At 43.9% G+C, this 27,123-nt stretch overlaps 1 protein-coding gene across 2 annotated transcripts in view; it reads right to left on the bottom strand.

Moving 5' to 3' along the window:
• LOC126277957 (tetraspanin-5) overlaps positions 1 to 27,123 on the bottom strand; it is a 1,084,832-nt gene that overhangs the window by 93,775 nt on the left and 963,934 nt on the right. For both annotated transcript variants that reach the window (XM_049977573.1, XM_049977572.1), the window contains exon 2: positions 15,898 to 16,018. In XM_049977573.1, the coding sequence (XP_049833530.1) occupies positions 15,898 to 16,018 (121 nt within the window). The remainder of the gene's footprint in view (positions 1 to 15,897; positions 16,019 to 27,123) is intronic.

Here is a 27,123-nt window from a genome sequence, read left to right as displayed (position 1 = left end):
AGATGAAGTGGGCAACGGGTAGCTGATAAGCGTCTAGCGTAGGGCGTGTAAAGCGTACCTCAGTTTATTACTCGTTTTGCAGTGTTTAGAAAAAAAAATATTTGAAAAACATTATATTTTGTCCCGACACTTATGTAGAATTTATCTGAAAAGTATGGCCATAGTAAAACCTCCGGCAATTGGATTGAAAATGTGGTAGTCATTACTCAGCCACACCTTACATCCATAATTTGTCGAAATTATTTTCGAAACAATTATGAGTGTTGGCCTGTATCTGCACAATGTAGCATTTACAACAATTCAAAAACATTCAAACAGCAAAGGCAAGCTAATGTGCAAGTACCTTAACTGAAAGTGTTTTTTAAGAGAAGCCATGGCAACCACAAGTGTCCTCACAGCCAATCAATAGTAAATAGACTTACTCCGCAACGCAACTGACATTAAGTACTCAAGCTAGTCTGCCCAAATATACAACCGTTCAATAATAATTGAAACAGTGATAATCTAATGCGTGAGTCACACAAAACGGATGGTTGAATTCTTAGTCGGTTTACAGTCTATTCCTCATATCCTAGCACCTACGACAAACAGCAGGAAAATACAGCGACTGCAACATACTGTAAAAAGATTGACTACCGTGTTATTATTGTTCGGCGGTTCTAACGTTGTCTTTTCACACTCTTGCACTTTAATAGTACACCAGTTATGTCTAATTACTATCTCTAGAAAGCAAGAAGCATCAAGAAGTGGTAAACACAGTAACACTTCGAGTACAGCATTCGCAGTAACGTGAAACATTTTTGTATTCGCGTTTTACAGACATCTTAACTATTTGATAGGAGGAACTGGAGTTAACTTCAAGAAGCGATGAGTAATTGCTACTGTGATTTTTCGCCACAGTATCATATCTCAGCTACCATTCTATTTACTTTTTTTCGGTGGCGCGATAAGAAGTAAGAACCAACAATAATATTTTTACGTTTTCCAATACATTTACTCATATTGTCGAATCTCTGTTTTCATTAATGACACTGTATGGGAAAATATCTGATGCAAAAATACTTAGATACACACAAAGATATGAGAACTTGCATAAATTGGTGCAAATTAATCAGACTGCCACCCATAAATATGAACATAGCATCATTATGTATACACTGACTGGCAGTTTACTCAACCAAATCCGCAAATATTTTATTTAGCACTTGTCACGTATATACACAGCCACAAAATCGCTGAAATTACCTTTGCAATACAAGATTTTATAATATTGTGTCTCGATATTTTTCAATATACGAAGTCCGTCATATCAATAGGACATTTACAGTTACACATCTGTTGTACATACCTAAGAAAAATAACTGGTCCTCCTTTCACATACGGCTTTTTACATCTGTAGCAACGACAATACTGCACTATAGCTGTTACTAAAACTGAGGCGTGCACAAATGTTTATAAAACAAGGCGAATACATGTAATATTCAGGTTTCGCTGTTTTCTCAAAATCACGTAACTAGCCCGGTTTTATGTAGAGAACATGCGCATTAGGTTATGCTCACTCCATAGATATACAGGGTGGAGTAAAATTGTGTCACAAAATTTTAAACCTGGATAGCTGATGCCATTAGGAACCAAAATTAATAATGTTGGGTAGGTCGACAACGAACTATTTTTAAACTACGGAAACTTTGCGCCACGCGCTCCGATTGGCTGTGGGGATTTCCTTGTTGCCGTTCGCAGGTTGACGGGCAGAGATACAGTTGTCGGTTCACACATACAAATGCCTCTCGCCCCGTGACTGCCCCAACGCAGTACGCACACGTGTCGAATAGGGTCTTGCTGTTTGTCTCCGCCTCACATTAAAGGCATTCACACGTAAGCTTCACTTCGGAGCACGCACACGTCACCTGCGATTTAGTCATACAGTAGCATGGCGGCACAATATTCGTTTGAAGAACAACGAGGTATGGTTTTTGTTTATGGACTAGCCAATTGCAATGTGCGTGAAGCTAGACGGTTGTATGAGGAATGGTACCCAGCTAGACGCCACCCACACCCGCAAACGTTTACAGCAGTTCACCGGAGACTTGGCGAGACACTCGTTAGCGGGATATCATGGTGATGCTGGAAGTCGTCGAACGCGAAGGGATGCTACATTTGAAGAGACTGTTCTCGAGCGTTTCGAGGAAGCACCTACAAGTACTCGAGTGGTTGGACACGACACGGGGGTCACTCATCGGTTAGTCTGGGGGGTTTTGAGGGATGGCGGCCAGCATCAATTTTGTTTCCACCCTGTCCAAACCTAAATCCTGTGGCGGACTACGAACACAGGGCAGGGTTTTCCCGGTGGCTTCTGAGAGGTGTCGAACGAGATACCGACTTCCCCACCATTGTGTTGTTTACCGACGAGCGCACCTTCTATCGCCAGCCGTTGTAGCCGAGCGGTTCTAGGCGCTTCAGTCCGGAACCGCGCGACCGCTACGGTCGCAGGTTCGAATCCTGCCTCGGGCATGGATGTGTGTGATGTCCTTAGGTTAGTTAGGTTTCAAATGATTCAAATGGCTCTGAGCACTATGGGACTTAACATCTATGGTCATCAGTCCCTTAGAACTTAGAACTAGTTAAACCTAACTAACCTAAGGACATCACACAACACCCAGTCATCACGAGGCAGAGAAAATCCCTGACCCCGCCAGGAATCGAATCCTGGAACCCGGGCGCAGGAAGCGAGGACGGTACCGCACGTACACGAGCTGCGCACTAGTTAAGTTTAAGTAGTTCTAAGTTCAAGGGGACTGATGACCTCAGATGTTAAGTAACATAGTGCTCAGAGCCATTTGAACCATTTTTGCACCTTCTATCGGGATGGCCTTCACAACACTCGAAACGTCCATTACTGGGCAAGGGAAAACCCTCACGCGACGTACGTCAACGGACACCAGGAACGATTTTCGCTCAACATTTGGGCAGGCATTGTGGTTGGCCATCTGATTAGGCCGGTCCGTCGTCCACCTTTACGACTTACAGGGACAAATTACTACACTTTTTGCAAGAGACTTTACCCGGCCTGCTGGAAGATATTTCCCTGAACATAGGGCTACGCGTGTGGTTGCACCATGATGGGGCGCCCGCACATAACAGTCGTGCTATGCGCGGATATTTAAATGAACTCTTCGAAGGCTAGGCAATTGGCAGGGGTTCTCGGAGGACATGGCCCCCGCGGTCACCAGACCTCATGCTAGCAGACTTTTTTCCTGTGGGGATTCTTCAAGGTTCTAGCTGACCCACCTGGGTGCGAACCACCTAGAAACTAAGAGCAGTTAATGGATCACATTTTACATGTCTCCAATCACATCATGGCACCTTTGAAAGATTCCGACAAAACACTGTTCGACGTTACCAAGCTTGTGTCGCATGAGAGGGTCACCAGTTCGAGCACCTGCTTTAACTAAACAATGCCCTAGCTTCAAGAAGGCCCTTTTCAGGGCCGATATAATTTAAAAAAGACTTTCTGAACGCGAACTAACAGCTGCTGACGGCTTTGTTCCCGGTACGTCGTATCATGAAACTACAATGGATGTGTCGGGACCCTGGTGGACTCGCCCCCAGAGTGGAAGGCTTCACACTACCACCGAGCGTGCGGGCCGACTTGGATACATCGCGATCTCCGGCAATTGCGGCCCTGCGTTGTCCAGAGCATCCAGCAACAGGGCAATGCCGCGGCCAATCGGAGCTCGTGGCGCCAAGTTTCCGTAGCTCAAAAATTGTGCCTTGTCGACCTAAACAACATTAGTAATTTTGGTTCCTACAGGCATCAGCCATCCACGGTTAAAATTTCGTGGCACAATTTTTCTCCACCCTGTATATACTCTATGGCGTCTACAATTTTACGACAGCACGTACCGCGGTTCTCTGACACTTTTGACACTTTACAGCCCCTCCCCCCCCCCCCCCCCCCCCGTCCGGCCGTCTAGCCTGCCTGATCTTGGCAGAGAAAACTGCCTCAAACCAAACCCGGTACAACATGCCTGACGAACAGAGGAGGCGCCAGCAACCTGACTAGTCGAGCCAGCAGCCAGGCCATGTTACACGCATCGCGTCTGTCCCACGGCGCTGAGAGTGCGTTACGCGAGGACTATTGGGAGTGCGGCTGCAGTGATCCAGCGTCCCGGAGCAGCGCAGCTCTGTCCGCCGCAGCAGCCGCCATCAATAACTCAACAGCGGCTCAAGTGGATTCCCGGTGAGCAATGGCCGGGATTTCCCAACGGTGCCCGCCCAATCTCGCTGTCTGCGCTATCCGCCTCCTCCAGTGGCCACTTATTGTTACCACGAGTCTCTCGCGTGAGGGGCGAATCAGCGGAGATGAAAGACTTGGGGCCAGCGATGCAGCTAACGCACTGGATTCCGGCACCGCGGGGAACTGGCTGCGAAATTACCACGAACGTGTAATGCGATAGCACGTGGCTTCGAGACACCGAAACTGTGTGCCGGACTGGAGCTCCAGCCCATAATCTTAACTTTCACGAATGCTTTCATTCTGCGTGTACCCAGCAACGGATGTGACTGAATTGTCGAGCATTTCTCGTATTCGTATTAAAAATAACAATAACTATGCATCGCATTCTTCCAGAGTGTTCAATTATGTCGAAGGAACCTATTCAGCCTGACCATGTGCCTAATACGATTACGTGTCTCTTATAAATTTCAAATACTACACTACTGGTCATTAATATGACGTGCTTCAGATGCGAAATTTAACCGACAAGAAGAAGATGCTGTGATATGCAAATGATTAGCTTTTCAGAGCATTCACACAAGGTTGGCGCCGGTGGCGACACCTACAACGCGCTGACATGAGGAATGTTTCCACCTGATTTCTCATACACAAACAGCAGTTGACCGGCGTTGCCTGGTAAAACGTTGTTGTGATGTCTCGAATCGTATCGCGACATTGCTGCTCGCGTTGGTCGAGATCCAATGACTGTTAGCAGAATATCTCATCGGTGGGTTCAGGAGGGTAATACGGAACGCCATGCTGGATCCCAACGGCCTCGTATCACCACCAGTCGAGATGACAGGCATCTTACCCACATGGCTGTAACGGATCGTGCAGGCACGTCTCGATCCCTGAGTCAACAGATGGGGACGTTTGCAAGTCAACAACCATATGCACGAGCAGTTCGACGACGTTTGTAGCAGCATGGACTATCGGTTCGGAGACCATGGCTGCGGTTACCCTTGACGCTGCATCACAGACAGGAGCGCCTGCGATGGTGTACTCAACGACGAACCTGGGTGCACGAATGGCAAAACCTCATTTTTTCGGATCAATCCAGGTTCTGTTTACAGCATCATGATGGTCCCATCCGTGTTTGGCGGCATCGCGGTGAACGCACATTGCAAGCGTGTATTCATCATCTCCAAACTGGCGTCTAACCTTCATTCGATCCCTGTGAAACCTTACATTTCAGCAGGATAATGCACGACCACATTTTGCAGGTACTGTACGGAACTTTATGGATACAGAAAATGTTCGACTGCTTCCCTGGCCAGCACATTCTCCAGACCTCTCACCAACTGAAAACGTCTGGTCAATGGTGGCCGAGCAACTGGCTCGTCACAATATGCCAGTCACTACTCTTGATGAACTGTGGTATCGTGTTGAAGCTGCATGGGCAGCTATACCTACACACGCCATCCTAGCTCTGTCTGACTCAATGCCCAGGCGTATCAAGGCCGTTATTACGGCCAGAGGTGGTTGCTCTGGGTACTGATTTCGCAGGGTCCATACACCCAAATTGGGTGACAATGTAATCGCATGTCAGTTCTAGTATAATATATTCGTCCAATGAATACCCGTTTATCATATGCATTTCTTCTTGGTGCAGCAATTTTAATGGCCAGTAGTGTATTTATTTGAAAACTGGAAAGTGTCAGAACAATTCAAATTACTTTGTTTTATTGTCTCTTTAGCTCGTACACACTTCCCTAACAATGCCTGTTCTCATCCAGTCCTGCGTGAACAGTTACACTTGTTTCAGATTCACACAGAAAAGACCGTTGTTACTTTGCGTTCCCACACTGATTAAATTGGTAAACACTGATCACAGAAGCCCACTCATCTGCTTTCTACGAGCCAGATGTTTCTCGATGAAAATTATTGACTCACAAACACGATAGTACTTCAACCTTAAATCTCGTAACTGGCCCTGCGCGTCTTTCCGCAAATGACTCGCACTTCTGCGACGAACCGACGGAACAGTTTCAACTACTGATTATACTTCCTCGCAAATTCTTGATCCACGATGCGGCTCCGCGTGACCACCCCGTACTCGAACTCCACCACTCTACTGCACACACCAAGACTGCTCATGACCAACAGCGATGGAGCGTTGTTGTCCTTATAAGGCAAGACAATGCTTCCTCAGAGAAAAGGGGCGCTCGGGTTGAAAAGATTCAAAGGTCAAGAAGAAGTAAAGAGTGCAATATCAATACCAGTATTCCTTCACATTGCACCAGCAAAAAAAAAAAAGGAGAGTGAGAGAGAGAGAGAGAGAGAGAGAGAGAGAGAGAAGAAGAAGAGGACAGTCGCCGACATGACGACATACAGGTCACATGACGAACAACGTACTATATAAATATTTATTACCATTTTCTTTTGAGGTATCCTTTTTGCTACTGATGCTACTAAATTTTAAAATACAAGTGTACTTCTTGAAACAGAACTAATATTAATTGTTTTATTCGCGTGTAGTAAGTGTTTAATAATACTTAAAGTACAATTTCCCGTTTTACGAAATACATTATCTTGTAAAGTAAACGGAAATACAGGTCGACAATTATTGAACTGTATTAAATAAAACCGTTATAAATTATGAACGGTGTGCGTTAGGATGTTCGCACGAGGCACGCTGGGAATTAGTATACGGGGTATGGTTTGGTTTAGGCGTGAAGCCCACTTTCATTTGGATGGATTCGTCAATAAGCAAAATTGGTCCATTTGGGGGACTGAGAATCCGCTTTTCGCGATCGAGAAGTCTCTTCACCATCAACGGGTCACTGTGTGGTGTGCAGTGTTCAAATGTGTGTGCAATCTAATGGGACTTAATTGCTAAGGTCATCAGTCCCTAAGCTTACACACTACTTAACCTAAATTATCCTAAGGACAAACACACACACCCATGCCCGAGGGAGGACTTGGAACTCCGCCGGAACCAGTCGCACAGTGCATGACTGCAGCGCCTCACACCGCTCGGCTAATCCCGCGCGGCTGTGCAGTGTCCAGTCACGATATTCTTGATGGCACGGTGACTACCGTGCGGTACGTGAAGGTTTTGGAAGATAATTTCATTGCCATTATCCAAAGTGACTCTGATTTAGAAAAGATGCGGTTTATGCAAGACGGAGCTCGACCCCATCGAAGCAGGAGAGTGTTTGATGTCCTGTAGGAGCACTTTGCGGACCGCATTCTGTCTCTGGGATACTCAGAGGCCTTTGTCATGGGCTTCGATTGGCCGCCATATTCTCCGGAACTAAGCACTTGCTACTCCTTCTTGTGGGGCTGTATTAAAGACAAGCGATAACTCCAAAAACCATTGCTGAGTTGAAAACAGTCATTCAGGCGGTCATCGAGAGCACAATGTTCCGCCACTTCAAAGAGTCATGCAGAATTTCGTTATTCGTCTGTGCGACAGCAACGCCAATGATGGGCAGACATGTCATTACCTAAATCCGAAATCTGTAGTGACGTTTACATGTTGAATAAAAAGTGCGCGCCGCAGTTTGTAACTAATTTCCGTTTATTTCGTATAGTTCAATAAGTGTTGCCTTGTACATCAATATGTGGGCTACCCACCCTCCACCTTTGTGGTGGCTTGAACTCTCCTGCAAACACACTCGATGAAGCGTCTGAATATCTGTAGAGGGATGGTAGCCCATTCTTCCTCATGTGCCAAAATCACATGAGATAGTGATATTGGACGACGTTCTAACTCACCCCAAAGGTATTCCACCGGGTTCAGACTGGGTTTCTCAGCAAGCCAGTTCACTTTCGGAATGTTGTTTCCCATGAACCACTGCCTCATAGATGTTGGTTTATGACAGGATGCACTGTAGTACTGACACAATCATCGTCTCTGAACTTTAATGTAAGCAGTATACAGTGCTGCAAAATATGATCAAATTTTTCCGTATTTGGCGTCTTCTTTAGTGGAATAAGGGGCGACTATCCCTAAGTACGAAAAACACACCCATAACGTAAAACCACTTCCTTCATACTTCACTTTTGGCACTACAAATGATGGTAGATAATGTTTCCCAGGCATTCGCCAAACCCATACCCTTGCATCTGATTGCCACAGTGTATACAGCACGACTCGTCTCTCCAAACCAATCGTTTCCAGTCATCCGCTGACTTCAGGCGTCATTCTTTACAGCGCCTAAAGCGGCGCTTAGTAGTGACTGCAGAAACGTGTCGCTTATGAGGAGATGCTCGACCGCTGTACCCCATTGTTTATAACTCTCTAAGCACAGTGATTGGATTAGCTGGACTCCTGGTCACGCATGATTGATTCTTCCGCTGATCTCATAAGAATTTTTACAACCGCCCTTCAAAATGCTCTACGGCCCCTACCCGGCAATACATGAGGTCTGACTGGTCGTCGTTTAGCTATGGTTATCCCTTCACTTTTCCATTTCAAAATCATATCTGGAACAGTCGATCTGGGCAGCTTCAGAAGATTTGGAAAGTCCCTGGCAGATTCGCCATTCAGCTGACGTCTAATGATTAGCCCACCCTCGAAGTCAGTGAGCTCTCATGACCGACATTGTGCTCTTACTTCATCTCTGCTGACAACACAATACTTCCCGCCTCCTTTTATACTGGTGGAACCGTCTCACGTGACGCCTAGTTGTTAATCCCACATTACTTAGCGAAGTGTGGATACTTTTGAGACCGAAAGTATAACTCAGTTTTTAACGTTCAGCTTTTTGTCAAAGCTCTGGCAGAAACAGGAGCAGTAGCATTACCACAGTAGTGGTGAATCACCCTTAGATATCATTCCTTCCATCTTTTCCATCGATGGACGAAGACGTATCGATAGCAGAGATAATGAATGTCGTAGATTTAGCAGCTCCGCCAAACCCGGTGGCAACTAGCCCGCAGGACCCCGCTACGCACGCTGGTAGGTTGTCTGGGGAACTGAATACTTCCTTTCCAGAAAGGCCACAGTCCACTTTTTTCCGAAAATGAGTTTGGCCATGAAATAGCTTCGATTGGGGTCGACACACCGTTCCACACAAAAATGCGTCAATATCGTTAATATGATGAGAAAAACGGATGTTAATATAACCAGGTTTTCTTTTTCGCCGGAAGTAGCTGGACCATGGTGTCTTTGTCAAGAACTATGTTGACAGTCCTCGTTCTGCTCTGTCAACTGTACCAATTGCCTATTTTGATTATTATTGTGCATCATAATCTGTTAATTTGGTACAATAATTATAAAATGTACCTGGTCGGCGAATATGAAAAGAGAAAAAGTAATGACTGAATAGAGAGAGAGATAAAAAAGAGTGTTACAAGATGAACATAATTAAAAATGTGCTGAGGGAATTAGATTAAGAAATGAGACACTTACAGTAGTCAAGGAGTTTTGCTATTTAGGAAGTAAAATAACTGACGATGGTCGAAGTAGAGAGGATATAAAATGTAGACTGGCAATGGCAAGGAAATCGTTTCTGAAGAAGAGAAATTTGTTAACATCGAGTATAGATTTAAGTGACAGTAAGTTTTTTTCTGAAAGTATTTGTATGGAGTGTAGCCATGTATGTAAGTGAAACATGGACGATAAATCGTTTGGACAAGAAGAGAATAGAAGCTTTCGAAATGTGGTGCTACAGAAGAATGCTGAAGACAAGGTGGATAGATCACGTAACTAATGAGGAGGTAAATAATATGATTGGCGAGAAGAGAAGTTTGTGGCACAACTTGACTAGAAGAAGGGATCGGTTGGTAGGACATGTTTTGAGGCATCAAGGGATCACAAATTTAGCATTGGAGGGCAGCGTGGAGGGTAAAAATCGTAGAGGGAGACCAAGAGATGAATACACTAATCAGATTCAGAAGGATGTACGTTGCAGTAGGTACTGGGAGATGAAGAAGCTTGCACAGGACAGATTAGCATGGAGAGCTGCATCAAACCAGTCTCAGGACTGAAAACCACAACAACAACAAGAACAACAACAAAAGGGAAAGTAAACAAGGGAATGAACATTCCAGTACTCTAGCAATTCCACTACATTATATATACAATGTTCAGCTGTTTGTTTCTATAGTTTAGGAATTGTTTTACTCGGCGCAATTGACAATGACTCTATTTTGTACTCATGACAAAGAAATAATGCTGTTATGTATATTATCATGAGCCTTACTGACGTGCCAGCTGCGATAGAATAGCTGCCTGCGGGAGTCGGAACAAAAAGCACCCTCTTATTATATTTTTGTTAGCATTAACAGGTAAGAACGATTCAATAAACATTTAACACTTCTTTCCAATACGTGGACATTCTAATATGTCCTAACTCAGAGACCAGCATGATTAAGGAAGTTTTGAAAAATAATGATGGTTTGTATAGTATTCATAAAATAACACACTGGTTGTCTGTAGCAGTCCAAAAACTAAAATCTCAGTTTAATAAATACGTGATTCAACAGCAGTCAGAGGTCACAGAAGTGGGTGGGTGGACTATTATAAAAAAAACTGCATTTCTTAAGAAACTGCGAAAAAATCAGTGCCTCGAGAGAGTAAGGTTGGCTTTCTCATCCAATCATTTCAGAATTTCATTTACAGGTCAGACCTCTGAGGCTGTACTGAGGCCTTCTCGCTGTAAGCGTGATCCAATATTGTCAACAGACCCTCCTTATGCTCTGGAGAACGTCTCTATCAGAAAGGCTAAGATCAAACACATAGAAAAACTCGTTCCTTATATCCCTACAGGAAATCAAGCATTCTATGAGTATATTACCTTGTCTTAGCTTATAAACTAGCAAGTAGCTAGTTACAACTATGGTTATGAGTAAAACAGAGATATAACGAAGTATTCTGATGACATAAAAGAACTGAATTAATAATTAAATTGACATTATTTCTTGTTTCAAATTAATTTAAAAGGTGAAAAAGTGAGTTTTTATCCGCAGGACGTCAAGTCCTTGCATTTAGGTGTCCATAATCCACACATATGACAAAAATGTGTGTGTGTGTGTTCCACATCTCCTCCTAAACCACAGTGCTGATTTCAAGCAAACTTAGTACACATATTCCGCATTAGCAGGTAACAATCGCTGTTGGTACAAGAACACCTACCCATCATAATTCGGGAGATTTGACTTCATAAATAATCAGATGCGTTGAAAACTACAGCACTTTGCATGACATTTAAATTTATTACTTCTTTGCTACTAATTCTATTCTCCTGCTTCGGGCATGGAAGTGTGTGATGTCCTTAGGTTAGTTAGGTTTAAGCAGTTCTAAGTTCTAAGGGACTGATGACCTCAGAAGAAGTCCCATAATGCTCAGAGCCATAATTCTACTCGTAACACATTTTGCAAAAATTATCCACATATACCGTTGAGTGCACCTACACAAATACAGCATTGTATGAGACATAATTTAAGAGATATGGCGTCATAAACGCTGAGACGCGTGCAAAAATGCCGAAATATGCATGAAACTTTAATACACCTTTTCTTTACTACTAAGACACTCCTACAGTCGATTCAGCTTAAGGAAATCCCTGAAACGTGGTAGCGCTTTTGACAGCTTCCAACTGCAAAGCGCAATTGGCAGCAGGCGAAAACAAATGCCGTCTACAGGAGATATGAAGAGGCGTTGCCATAGAGTCGTTTACAAAATCGCGCTGTACACACTCGCTGCCCGGAGTGGCCGTGCGGTTCTAAGCGCTACAGTCTGCAACCGAGCGACCGCTCCGGTCGAAGGTTCGAATCCTGCCTCGGGCATGGATGTGTGTGTTGTCCTTGGGTTAGTTAGGTTTAAGTAGTTCTAAGTTCTAGGTGACTGATGACCTAAGAAGTTAAGTCGCATAGTGCTCAGAGCCATTTGAACCTTTTTTTTTTCTTTTTTTGTACACACTCGAAGCAGCTGCGCCAAGAATACTGAATGTTTCCGGGATAATGTACTCATACATTGCAAATTGTGCATGTTTCTCTGTACGGCTGTTTCATAATTTCAAATGTGTTTTCACGAATACATGGAAGTGAATTATTTTATATTAGACTACAAATGCAAAGCCGACAAAATAATACGTGGCCAATGCGGGTCTTGTCAGCTAGTTTTTTTTTTATATAAAATAATTTTGATTCATGCTTGTATGGTTGACGTATGTAAGCAGATTACATCTTTCAGACGAAAATCTCGTCGTAATTAGTATCTGGTAAAACAGAATATTGTTTCTCAAGATTTCTCGAAACTATGTTTATCCAACTAGGGCCGCACTGAAAAGGAGCGATTCATCTGCGAAAATCGACACAGCTATAAAGGTGGCCACAGAACCCAAATAGAACAAAGTTTTTCAAGTTTTCTCAAAACTACGTTTAATGGACTAAGGCCATACCGACAAGGAGCGACTCAACTATGAAGATCGAATCAACTAAGAAGACGGCAACGGAAACTGCCGTAGAGCAAGCAGGACCGAGCTCCCTTTTCGGCACCCACTTCAAGCAGATCCTCGCCACCTGTGTTAAGCCGCCGTCTTCTCACCGTCGCTGCTCCGAGATCGTCGCCTCGCCCTGCTGCATTACTGTACGCTGCCGCGGGACTTGGTCAGCAGCGCTCGAATACAGGTGGCGGAAATCCTTCCTCCGTCTATCCGTCCTGCCGTGGCCTACGAAATGCAGAAGACTCTGAACTTGCTAACGTTAATACCAATTGTTACTAACTGCTTCCTGTGATAAACGCTGAGCTTCCGAAACTTGATGTTTCAGTTCGTTCTATTTCGTTTATTTCCTTGTAAACTTCAAGTTTTCCCGAACACAAGGCCCTGGCGATTTAAGGTGTATTCATATATTATGGCCGGATAGCCGCATTGATTACCTCGCCACTTACGAGAAATCTGAGAAGGCGCGCCGGCCCCGAATGGAATCTACTCAGTGGATTAACGACGAGGGCCGCTGTACCGACGAGCGTGGATGTGGTTCTGAGGCGGTTTCCCACAGCCGACTATGCTGGCGCCCATAGTCCACCTCAGTTACACTACGAGCAAACATTCCCACACCTTCACACGGGATAACACCAGACGACGCAGACAGCTGGGGTACACAAATTCCGTCCCGGGAGGGAAGGGTTGGCGACAGGGAAGCCATCCGGCCATCCTTTGCGACTAATATTGCCAAATCAAGATCACCGTATCGACCCCGAGAATAGAACAGAATAAGGGCACGAAACAGAAGAGAAGAAGAACCGCAACTGTAAAATTGATTGTTTATTGCTTGAGATTACAGCAATCGTACACTGAAGAGCCAAAGAAACTGTTGCACCTACCCAACGTCGTGTAGAGCCGCCACGAGTACCTAGAAGAGCCGCATCACGACGTGACACGGACCCGACTAATGTTTGCAGTAGTACTCGAGGGAATTGACACCATGAATTCTGCAGGGCTTTCCATAAATCCGTAAGAGTCCTAGTGGGTGGAAATCTCTCCTGAACAGCACATTGCAAGGTATCCCTGATATGATCAAAAATGGTTCAAATGGCTCTGAGCACTATGGGACTTAACTTCTGAGGTCATCAGTCCCCTAGAACTTAGAACTACATAAACCTAGCTAACCTAAGGAAATCACACACATCCACGCCCGGGGCAGGATTCGAACCTGCGACCGCAGCGGTCGCTCGGTTCCAGACCGTAGCGCCTAGAATCTCACGGCCACTCCTGCCGGCCCCTGATATGACCAATAATGTTCATGTCTGGGGAATTTGGTGGCCAGCGGAAGTGTTTGAACTCAGAAGAGTGTTCCTGGAGCTATATGAATACGCATGCCTCCTATACCTGTTTCTGCACGATTCATGGTATCTGTTCCCTCCTGCACAACTTCAGATATTAAATGAAATGATAATTAAGTCAAGACCCTAAGCTACCGACAGGCGTTGATATACATCAACGGGGTCAGATACCATCTACATATAGTTAAGGCTAAACGGCCATTGACCTCCTTCTTCCGTGCGGAAGCACACGTATTGCCCGAACTCTTACGGGACTCGGTAAGATTGTCTGCCGCAAGTAATGAGTGTAATGGGCAGGGGCCCTACGAATGTAGGGTGTGGACATTAAGTTGGGAATGTGCGTCTCAGGGGGAGCGTTCAAGGGATAAGTTCCTGCACTCATACTATCCTCTGTGCCCTCGGTGGCTCAGATGGGTAGAACGTCTGCCATGTAAGCATGAGATCCCGGGTTTGAGTGCCGGTCGGGGCACACATTTTCCACTGTCCCAGTTGATGTATATCAACGCCTGTCGGCAGCATATGTGTTTTGATTCAACTATCATTTCGTTCTAGAGCGCCGCATGGTCACCGATGGTATCTGTTCTTTCGGACATCTTCATGTAGTTCAGATATTAGTCGAGTCCTTGCTAAGCCGTGTTGCGGCATTTCTGCGTGCACGCGAAGGCCGTACACGATATTAGCCCCAAGTGTACCAGTTTCTTTCTCTCTTCAGTGTACATAGTAATCGGGTTTCAGAGAATGTAACGTGCGTGTATTCGTCTCTTAAAGGCAATATTTGCATATACCGACATTTTTCTAATTAATATAAATATAACAAGGGGATATACCGTATGTCGTTCAGTGAATCCGTTCTCACAATTCTGGAAATGACTGACGATACAGGCGCAGCTAAATCATCCTGTGCAGTAAAATCTCAGTTTTTTTTTCTTTTTTTCCTTTCTTTCTTCTGCATATGTGTAGTTCTAAGCAAAGGTACTTGCCATAGACGTAGTTTCCTACTGAGGAACAGCAGTCTAGGTCAGCATTACAGGTGTCATTCTCTCTGCATATTGTAGTAGAAGAAACTGATTTCGGTGCCATTTTGCGGAAGAGCTACAGAGAAATCTATGAAGCCGAGCATTTAACCATCGATGATAATTTTACAAGATCAGCTCACGACTGCGACACACCCATATGCGTCGTCAATTCGATTTTTACTTGCTTCTACTGGCGGCACCCATCGCATTTTGTAGCCTTCGATTGAACAGAAATTACAAGCGCCTCAGATTCCAATGAAACCTATCGCTGGTGGACTGCGAGACAAAATGTTGCGTTTTGGATGCGACTCGCTTCATCTTGCTCTACACTGGAGGGTGGCAGTCGTATTAGATGCTGTCCTGGTGACCGCACCCCACTCTGCAATAGTCAGCACAGTGGACAAAACCAGATACCATGGTTTGGGTAGCACTATTAAAAACGACTTGCGAGCACTACTCCAAAGTACAAAGGCCAATGTAAACAGCAACTATTACATCGGAGTGGTTTTAGAGCCCTTCGTATTTGTCGTCAGGCAACTACGTATTCCATTACTGACCTTTCGAAGAACGAATGCTACTACTGCTTTCCTGGCCTATACGGTGGCCTGACATCTTGCCCATCCTACATGCCTGGCCTGCAATTTTTTCGTCATAGTATTCTGCCTATAGTGCCCCATGCATCGATGCAACCTGAACCAGGGAAATAATCCGTCCGGCTCTGTAGTAGAGTTTGCATTGGTCTAAATATCTTTAGGGTAGGGTCATCCCATTCCCAGTCGTCATGTAAATTATTTCCGAAGTGTCAAACGAACAATCAGAGCACTATTAAACAGCGTCTGTAGGGAAAACAATACAGAGAAAGTACTCACCGATGAGTATTAGGACAAAGGCGGGGTCGAGTGCGATGTTGGTCAGGCGGCTGAGGTTGTTGAAGGTGTCCTTCTCGGTCCACGCCCAAATGCCCACGGCCAGGATGCTAAGACCGAGAAGCTGCAACACAAAAAAACACAGAAACATACAGTCGTCAGAAGACATAGCAACATAGGAACAGCGGCTAAATTTGTGTACAGTCGCTGCGAACGATGAGTATTGTGGCAGATTGGGCTGCCCTGGTTTCTTGGACTATAAGATCGCAGTAGATAATCTGCGCATCACATCAATTGGAAGTAATTAGATACAGTTGTGATAACTTGGGGCGACCGGTTGGGTTTAACTGAAAGTGACGAGGGTGCAGTGGCGAATTCCGATGTTGAGGGAAGTGCCTGATTTTCTCGTCGGCATCTGGAAGCGCCACCTGTTTAGTTTGGTAGCACAAGAGTGCAGGCTGGTTAGGAAGCATACAGGTAGGGTCCATATTATAAAAGCTGGTACGTATATGTTGTGAGACCTGCGTACCTTTCCACATTCTTCACGTTACGGAGACATGGATACTGGAAGCCTAATGAATAAAAAAAATAAAGAAACAGGTAACGCAAAACTAATATAAACCAGAGATAATGATAGTTAACATTAAAAAGATGCAGCAATAGAGATGCGTATAGCAAAAGACCATTAGACATGCAGAAATCTAGAGTAGCTCTTGAACCAGCAGTGAATGTCAACTGGTTGATAATGCTGATTCATATACGACGCTAAAACATTAAAACAATGGAAGCGTGAATTTAGAATAAAATATCTACAATCGTTAAATACTGTTAATACTGTTGTGATGAATGTAGCGACTTGCAGTTGTATCTAAATACCACGTCACGAGTCGACAACAAGAAATAAAAATGCCCTCTGAACTGATGTGGAATTAAACATAAATTATACAGCAATTTCACGTGTTACGATATGTCATTTCTACGATATAAACAGTACTGAATGTGTAAAAACCTGATCTGCTGTAATAGAGGGCTATTCTCATTAGGTTAAATAAAAAGGCAATAAAAATGATCTCTAAAAGCCAACAATTAATATTGTTCTACAGCATTTGTCATTTATGAACAGCAATCATCTCCTTTTATAGTTCAATCTACACTGTCGCGTCATTTTAGGCACTATACTTCCACGAATGCGACAAAATAATCATGAAGGAAAATCGTAACCCCGTGTTCAGTGTGGCACGGAATCTGTGAACGTAACAGGACAATCTGCTTTTCTGCTCCGATACTTTCACAGGCGAACCAAATTTTGCAGGTCAGAGCCACTTTGCCGGCGTAACTGTGCTCTCTCGCCTCGGAAATTGTGCGTCTGGATTGAATTCTAGCTCGGCTGGCGCGGACCGTGATAACAGCCGGCGAAACAATAATCGCTTTTCACGTCGGCGAGCGCTGCGAATGCCCGCATCAGAGCGGCCGAGTTATAACTTGCACGCCACCGAACAAAGCAGTTGCGCCGCTTTCAGTCGGCGATACGATGCCGGGACCATAACGGACTACTCAAGCAATTGTGCAGTCGTTAACCGCTTTTCCCGACCTCTTTTCCTAGAGTCTTTTGTTCGTCTGCTAGAAACTGTTTCATTTGGGTCTAATACCCCTATTAGCCGCATTCTACGAAGAAACCAATTTACAGAATAATTGCTATTTGAAAAGCTGTCTCAGGAAAATAAATTTTAACTAGGAAGTTGCACAGAGAGGACTTCTAGTTTGTATATTGTGAAGCATCCAAAATTAGGTTTCTACAAGGATTTGCGATGATAATTATTTTGTAATGTCAAAAAGTTTCTCCCGCTTTGGTAGTTGTATAATCTACTAGCAAATAGAACAGAAGCTCATGGTGTCCCTGGAGAAGACATTAATATTACAAGACGTCATAAAAATAATTTAAAGTAAGATACGATACGTGTATACCTCTCCCTGTTTTCAATAACTAGATATTTCGCACGTCAGAGATACTTTGACGGCGGATTCCTGTTGCCTCGCCTCGGAACTTAAAATGTCCTGATTTTTTTTTCCGATGAACACCAACAAAAGCAAAACGAGGATAATGGAATGTAGTCGAATTAAATAGGGTGATGCTGCGGGAATTAGATTAGGAAATGAGACGCTTAAAGTAGTAAATGAGTTTTGGTATTTGGGCAGCAAAATAACTGATGATGGTCGAAGTAGAGAGGATACAAAATGGCAAGGAATGCGTTTCTGAAGAAGAGAAATTTGTTAACATCTAGTACAGATTTAAGTGTCAGGAAGTCGTTTCTGAAAGTATTTGTATGGAGTGTAGTCATGTATGGAAGTGAAACGTGGACGATAAAAAGTTTAGACAAGAAGAAAATAGAAGCTTTTGAAATGTGGTGCTACAGAAGAATGCTGAAGATTAGATGGGTAGATCACGTAACTAATGAGGAGGTATTGAATAAAATTGGAGAGAAGAGAAATTTTTGGCACAACTTGACTAGAAGAAGGTATCGGTTGGTAGGGCATATTCTGAGGCATCAAGGGGTCACCAATTTGGTGTTGGAGGGAAGCGTGAAGGGTAAAAATCGTAGAGGGAGACCAAGAGGTGAATACGCTAAACAGATTCAGAAAAATGTAGGTTGCAGTAGGTATTGGGAGATAAAGAAGCTTGCACAGGATAGAGTAGCATGGAGAGCTGCATCAAACCAGTCCCTGGACTGAAGACCACACCAACAACATTTTTTTTCCACTCCTGACCGTTCTTTTTCTCTTCTCCACCCCATCTACGTCACGCTCACCTTATTTCCAAAGAGAAGTGTTGCTTCAGCATACTTCCTTGGCCAATACAGGAAGTAACTAGTTTCAAGCATGGTACATGTCCCTCAGAATTCTATCATTTTCTGGAGTAAACTCTCAACTTCCCTCGCTTAATCGATGGTATAATTGTGGCGGTCTCGTTATATATGGTGCAAAGTGGTCAGTCATTTAGTAGAAGATCTTACACCAACTTCTGGCCGAGTTTACGTCCCAAGAGTGAAACATGGCCCAGGTTCGCTTAAATTTTTGGGCAGCCGTATCACGGGCTTCAGTGGGCTCCATGATTACTCGGCAAGATATCATTACTGCTCAGGACTATGTGACCAAATGACTGATCAAGTCCATCCTATGGTACAATGTTTCTTACCCAATGGAGATGTGTTCCAAGACGACAGGATCACTCTTCACACAGCTCGCATCCTCCAGGACTGGTTTTCTGAGCACCAGGATGAACTGTCAACATCTCCGCTGGCCACCGTCATCCCCAGATCTCAATATTATTGAGTCTTCGTGGTCTACTCTGGAGAGAACGTGTGACTGCTATCCACCTCCGTTACCGTTACCGTTACCTTGCCAATATTTTGCAGGAAGAATGGTACAAGATTCCCTTCAAAACTATGTGGGACATGTATTATTCCGAGATGACTGGAAGCTGTTTTGAATGCCAACGGTTTTCGTTCATCGTATTAGGCGTGGTAATGTGTTGTATTTATGGTGTCCTCTGTTAGAATATTGCTGCGCGGTGTGGGATCCTTACCAGGTGGGATTGACGGAGGACATCGAGAGGGTGCAAAGAAGGGCAGCTCGTTTTGTATTATCGCGTTATAGGGGAGAGAGTGTGGCAGATATGATACACGAGTTGGGATGGAAGTCATTATAGCATAGACGTTTTTCGTCGCGGCGAGACCTTTTTACGAAATTTCAGTCACCAACTTTCTCTTCCGAATGCGAAAATATTTTGTTGAGCCCAACCTACATAGGTAGGAATGATCATCAAAATAAAATAAGAGAAATCAGAGCTCGAACAGAAAGGTTTAGGTGTTCGTTTTTCCCGCTCGCTGTTCGGGAGTGGAATAGTAGAGAGATAGTATGATTGTGGTTCGATGAACCCTCTGCCAAGCACTTAAATGTGAATTGCAGAGTAGTCATGTAGATGTAGATGGTGTTTTCATACTTTTGCCCACTTCCTGTACATACACAACTGCAGAAGAAAGGTTGTGTTTGTCGGATTTCGTCCGTGAAGCGAACTGGTATACGTTACGTAGTAAATGCTTTAAATATCAATAGCCAGGATACCGTGCCAAAACCTGTACCCGAAAATAAATCAGTGAGTTTGCTGCTAATAACGTAACGATTAGCGACGTTAAGACCTTTCTTTTACGAGAAATACTGTTTTGCTTTTAAAATTGCATTGGCGGCTTTATAGTGGGGCAGGCTGTGAGATGCAGATTACAGAAAAAAGAAACATGCATACAAATTTTTTGATTAATGTTACTATTCACACGGGGGGAGCTCAGGATTACCATTACAAATCACTGCCACCCTATAAAACAAACTCGCGGTCAGTTCTCGTGAAATGGAGTTTTTTTCCCGCCTACTTCAGTATAAGATGTCGAGCTGCGCCGCCCTCTATTTTAAAGCTGCACGCGGCCCTACGTTAAGTGCAAAGTGATCTCATTAAAGAATTAATTACCTACACAACAACAAATTCCTGCAATCATTCTCTCTTTCAAAGCTGAGACCAAAGTGATTCAAAAGTATCAGGCCGTAATCTGGAAAACGAAAACAGAAATGTCTCTGATAGCTTACGCTGTATTGTCGTTTAGAGGAAAATACAATTTCATTTACAGTATCTGGAAAGTTTTTATCAATTCTCACTGCTATTCCCTTTTACAGTCTCGTAACTACATCTCCGCACTCCATCCACAAAAACCTATCATTACTTCAGAAAAGTCCAGAACAATCTTCCGTAACTCTCAACAACACAGAAATTAAAAATAATTCTATTGTTACGTAGCTAAACAAAAGGGCATACTTTATTAATTACAGTTACATCACTGCCACCATGAAGGTGTGATGAAAATAGATGGCGCTTCCAACACTTAACATAGCACGCGGCTTTGAAAACGCACCGTCATTTTAGACACCTCAGACTACTATTTCCGATTATTTCTTGTTCTTTCTTCCGGTCGCGTGCACGCAACACTTGTTTTAAATAGAAAACGTCGCAAAATTTTCTTGAATAATACTGCGCCATGAACGCATTTTCAGAAGTTTTTCTGGTTTTGAACGCACATTTAAACCAGTAATACGACGCATTTCACCTCTGTAAAATAACTATCTCTTTGTTATACGTTTAGAATAACCAAGAAGATAAGTATGCGACATGAAAAGGCTGCTTTCGTAATCCCGCATTTTCCTTAAGACGGACTGACGAAACTGATGTTCGGTCTATGTCCTCTTCCCGAAAATGCTGAGAACATGTTTTTTTTCTTGTTTGGTCGGTCTTAAGTCTTTCCTTCTTACAGCATTCAACATGAGTGCTTTTAGAGTTAGATTAATGGGAATAATGTCAAATGATAGAAATACACTGAGAAACCAAATAAACTGCTACACTTGTCTAATACCTTGTACGGCCCCCGCAAGCAAGCAGAAGTCTCCCCACACGACGTGAAATGGACTCAACTAATGTCTGAAATAGTGCCGGAGGGAACCAACATTATAAATTCCCGCGCGGGATTAGCCGAGTGGTCTGGGCGCTGCAGTCATAGACTGTGCGGCTGGTCCTGGCGGAGGTTCGAGTTCTCCCTCAGGCATGGGTGTGTGTGTGTTTGTCCTTAGGATAATTTAAGTCAAGTAGTGGGTAACCTTAGGGACTAATGACCTTAGTAGATAAGTCCCATAAGATTTCACACACATTTGAACTTTTTTTTTTTTTCATCATGAATCCGTATGGCGGTCCGAGGGGTTGAGATCTCTTCTGAACAGCACATTGCAAGGCATCTCAGATATGCTCAATAATGTTCAAGCCTGGGGAGTCTGGTGGCCAGCGGAAGAATTTAAATTCAGGAAGATGTTCCTGGAGCCACTCTGTAGCAATTTTGGACGCGTGGGGTGTCTCACTGTTGTGCTGGAATTGCCCAAGTCCGTTGGAATGCACAACGGACATGACTGGATGCAGGTGGACAGGATGCTTATGTGCGTGTCACCTGTCAGAGTCGTATCTATACGTATCGGAAGTCCCATATCACTCCAACTGCACACGCCCCACACCATTACAGAGCCAGCTTGAACAGTCCCCTGCTAACATTCAGGGTCCATGGATTCATGTTGACGGACCCAGGCGATGCGTAAAGCTTTGTGTCGTGCAGTTATCAAGGGTACGTGAGTGGGCTTTCAGCTCCGATAGCCCATATCGATGATGTTTCGTTGAATGGTTCGCACGCTAACACTTGCTGATGGAATAGCACTGAAATCTGCAGCAATTTGCGAAAGGGTTGCACTTCTGTCACGTCGTTGGTCCCATTCTTGTAGGATCTCTTTCCGGCCGCGGCGATGTCGGAGATTTGATTTTTTACCAGATTCCTGATATTCACGGTACACTCGTGAAATGTTCGAACGGGCAAGTCCCCACCTTATCGCTACATCGGAGGTGCTGTGTCCCATTACTGTGCGCCGACTACCACGTTCAAACTCACTTAAATCTTGACAACCTGCCATTGTAGCAGCATTAACCGATCTAACAACTGCGCGAGACATTTACATATGTGTGTTGCCGACCGCAGCCCCGTATTCTGCCTGTTTACATATCTCTGTATTTGAATACGCATTCCAATACCAGTTTCTTTGGCGCTTTAGTATAAAACCATTACAGTAAAGGTAAACAGCACAACCAAAATTTATGAATTTAAAGTAAAATACCGCTTGTAAGAATCCACTCAGGAATAAAATGTGATTCACTTACACTTAGGGTTAGTATGTCAATAAATGACGCAAGGTGACAGTACTGATGAAACACTTCCACCAGGAGCTAATTGTAAGGCAACTTACATGGCTGATATTGGTTTTTAAGTTTGTGACGCCACGGCAACCCCACTTATTATACCTAGATCACTGCCACTTATTCTCAAAAAAAAAAAAAAAAATCTCTGATCCTGTTCAAATTTTTTCACTCACTCACATGTGTCACTCGAGTAGGCGGTCCATAGTTTCTGTCTTTCACGTTCTCATTATTCAAATAGAATGGCAATAGACTCGCTACGAAAAAACGAAAATAAGAAATTAACTCCTACTCCCTCTTTTCCCACATAGATTATAATCATCGTACTTAAATTGTATTTCATCTGGATGCAGGAAAAAATTATCTTTGTTTCCTAAGAAGTGAACACGCTTATTCGGACAGTGAGAAAGTACACGAAAAAGTATTACCTTACAGCACAATCCACATTTTTTTCGAGACATTGGAAAACTCTGTCCAGAAAATAAATTAAAATAGTTCCCCATTTATGAACAAGGATTTTGCGAGGTTTTCCTTGATTTTCAGGTAAGTACTCGGCTGCAAACCCCTTCTATTTATTCGAAACTGCGAACTCCTCTGTCCCAATATTAGCTCGCCTGGCAGCTGGCTGAAAAGAAGTGCGGCTCTTATAATGGACCGGACCTGAACAGCCAGCTCTACTCGACACAGAGTCAAAAGTTTACAAAAAATAAGTGATGCTCTATTTAGGTATTCCATGAAACCAGGAAGCGCTCGCTGAAGCGATGGTATCACTGTCACCAACACGAGACTCAAAACAGTCCGATTGATAAAGAGCAGACGCACTTCTTCCCATATCACATCGTCCACAAGCAAAGAGTAGAAACCAGCCATTTTTACAAAACGTTCATGGATGTTGGTATTTCACGAGAATGTAACTGAAATCATTAATGTCTTTGCGCATCATCAGGTGTAAAAGACGTATCAGCTAAATGGGCTATCCTCCACGCAATTTTACGAAGTTTCATCCTTGCTGCATAACTTTCTTTTGTTTACCTACAGTTGGAAAGATGACGGTTCTGTAGAATCCTGGACCATAATCTAACCAATGAGGTTTTTCTGTCTGGTGTATAGAGGCTGGATTTTGAACAGTAGGGTTAACCACTGGCCAGAAATAGAGAACCAGGTGTTACATCCAGATTGAAATTTTCACTCTGCAGCGGAGTGTTCGCTGATATGAAACTTCCTGGTAGAACAGAACTGCTTACCGGATCGAGACTCGAACTTGGGATCTTTTCTAAAGCCCTAACTCTAGTCTCAGTCCCGCACACGATTTAGTTCTGCCTGAAAGTTTCAAAGTATCACATGTTATGATTCTCACTGTCTGGTGCGCGAGACAACTGCTCAACTAGTGCTGAATATACTACTGCTAAAGCATAACCACGTCTGCAAACCCGTAAAGTACCAACTAATTTATGCATCTACATCTACATCGATACTCCGCAAGCCACCTGACGGTGTATGGCAGAGGGTACTTTGAGTACCTCTATCGGTTCTCCCTTCTACTCTATTTTCGTATTGTTGGTGGAAAGAAATATTGTCGGTATGCCTCTGCGTGGGCTCTAATCTGTCTGATTTTATCCTCATGGTCTCTTCGCGAGATATACGTAGGAGGGAGCAATATACTACTTGACTCCTCGGTGGAGGTATGTTCTCGAAACTGCAACAAAAGCCCGTACCTAGACACTGAGCGTCTCTCTTGCAGAGTCTTTCACTGGAGTTTATCTATCATCTCCGTAACACTTTCGCGATTACTAAATGATCCCGTAACGAAGCGCGCTGCTCTCCTTTGGATCTTCTCTGTCTCTTCTATCAATCCTATCTGGCATGTATCCCACACGGATCTCCAGTAACTTGTTACGGCTTTTAAGTTTAGTAGCTTGTTTCTGACAGGGTAGGGGGAAAATTGACTTTCTGGAATTGGGTTGGGTTGTTTCGGGGAAGGAGACCAGACAGCGAGGTCATCGGTCTCATCGGATTAGGGAAGGATGGGGAAGGAAGTCGGCCGTGCCCTTTTCAAATGAACCATCCCGGCACTTGCCTGGAGAGATTTAGAGAAATCACGGAAAACCTAAATCAGGATGGCCGGACGCGGGATTGAACCGTCGTCCTCCCGAATGCGAGTCCAGTGTCTAACCATTTCTGGAATTATACTGTCATATATTCACAAGGCCTGGTAGTATCATTATAACGTACTGAATGCTGGTGAACATATTTCCGGCATGTTTTTATCATCAACTATAATTTGTATAATAACTAGACGTCGGAAGTCTCTCCTCGACATGTTTTTCTCCATCGCAGCAACCTTTCGTGATCAAAAATACTGCAGTGCGCTAGTAGATATTTAGGGACACTTATTCGAATTAAACCCGAGCTTTTTTATCATGTCAATGAAAAATGCGTATTCAACTGCGATTACACCTAACAACAGGCGCTCGTTATCTCCGCGCGCCGCCTTTACCTTTGAAGATACAAGCACAAAGCAGCAAAGCTCCCTTACCTCGTGGCTCCCCTGCATGAAGGAGTGGGAGCTAAATCGCTCCCTTTTGCCGCTCCCCATTCAACGGCGCGCAAGTCGTCTTTCTCTGCTCTCTACACCCCACTCAATTACAGCCTAAGATAAAGTGCGCGCATAACCCGCCTGTCTTCAGATCTGGTTTCCGGCTCTCAATAACTGCACTTCATCACCTCATTAACACACCACGGATACAGAACAGTTAATAAACGACTGAAACTAGACATTGAGATATTTTGACTCGAATCTTAATTCGTGGTGTGGGCACAACTTCTCGTATTGAGTAACCACAGCACGCCTGGACAACGACTCTTTCCTTTAATAAACCATTGGCATAGCATGTGACGGGAGGAAAGGTTTGAGTGCTTCGATGAAGTCGAGGGCTATGCTCATGACAGCGTGGCAACCAAAGCAATTGCGCAGGTCTCGACAAAGGATCAAGACAGTCTCTCAAAACTTAATGCACAAAGAGCTCTAGAGGGCCTGCCGTCGAGCCATACCGTCAAATCCCACCGGACCTTCACTTACATTCTCTCCATATTATCCACCAACGCAACATCCACTCACTCCTCTCGCAGACAACGAAATCCATCTTGATGTTTATCCACCACATCAGCTCTCATTCCTCTCCATCCTTTCTCTCCCCACCCTTCTCTTCCCTTTCCCATAACCATGGCATGACCCCATGCATGTTATCCCTATTGCAAACCACATATATCTTGCAGCTGAAACTGTGGTACTACACATTCTCACATACGAACCCGCCCGCGGTGCTCCAAACACCATTTAACCCTGCTACTGCCAACTTATCATTTTCTCTGCGCAGGTCCTACAATTAAGTGAAATGTTTTCTTTTCCTTATAAAGGGCACAGTTAATAATTGTTTTTAACAAGCCACAAACAGCTCTCTACATCATTCCCTACTATGTTTTGATAGACTGTTACCTTCAAGGTAATTCACAACATTCGAACACAGTCATACTGTAATTGATCTTCAGATCATACGCGCCCGCAAAGGGAGGGGGTGGGGGGAGGAGGAAAGGAGGGGAGTGGTAAGGGACGGGGGGAAGGGGGGAACTTGCTCCCTTTTGGAACCTGAAAGTGCACACTTTATATTTATTACAAAATTTTCGACCATTTCTATCGACAACTGTAATTCTACTAAATCGCAGATTTAGCAATGCCTAGTGTGGTGGAAAATGCTGTGATTTTTATATTCTGTTTCTCCACTTTGAGGAGTAACAACTTACCGTTTTTTCCTGTTTATAATTGCTGCTGTCCGTCAAGATTTTCTCGGTCGTAATAAGTTTTTACTTTTTCATGTTTTCAATAGTTCTTGAATCAAACTAGTCGCATTCACATTCATACCAATAATGTAACAGTTTGAACTTAACTACACTGAAGAAATATTCTTTCCAGTGCAGTATATATAAACCCGACTGACTGGATACCTGTGAATCATTTTATCAATGAAGGCATTTTTTAGAATCTCGCCCCCTCTTGGGTATATTACTGCGGACGCCCATGCTTCACACCTACTTGCTCTATGATATGGTAGCAACAATCACCAGCCAACTGACATCTACAGCTGGATACAGAAACTCCTCCAAACACAGATAAAACCGGAACATTAGGTTTTAACGTCCCATCAACGTCGAAATCATAACAGGCAGAGCGCAATATATGACAGCACAATAATGGTAAACGAAATTAAAGACACAAACGAGAATACTAGCATTTTCCCCTAAATGGATTTAGGGAAACCACACAACACCCACAATTGGATGGCCTGCTTCCCTCGAAAGCGGGCCGTCTGCGACGTATCATTCCGTGCGAGGCTCCGAAAAGTTAG

The sequence above is a fragment of the Schistocerca gregaria genome, chromosome 6 (assembly GCF_023897955.1).
Source record: "Schistocerca gregaria isolate iqSchGreg1 chromosome 6, iqSchGreg1.2, whole genome shotgun sequence".
NCBI classification, from domain to species: domain Eukaryota; kingdom Metazoa; phylum Arthropoda; class Insecta; order Orthoptera; family Acrididae; genus Schistocerca; species Schistocerca gregaria.
This window is presented reverse-complemented; position numbering and strand designations above follow the sequence as displayed.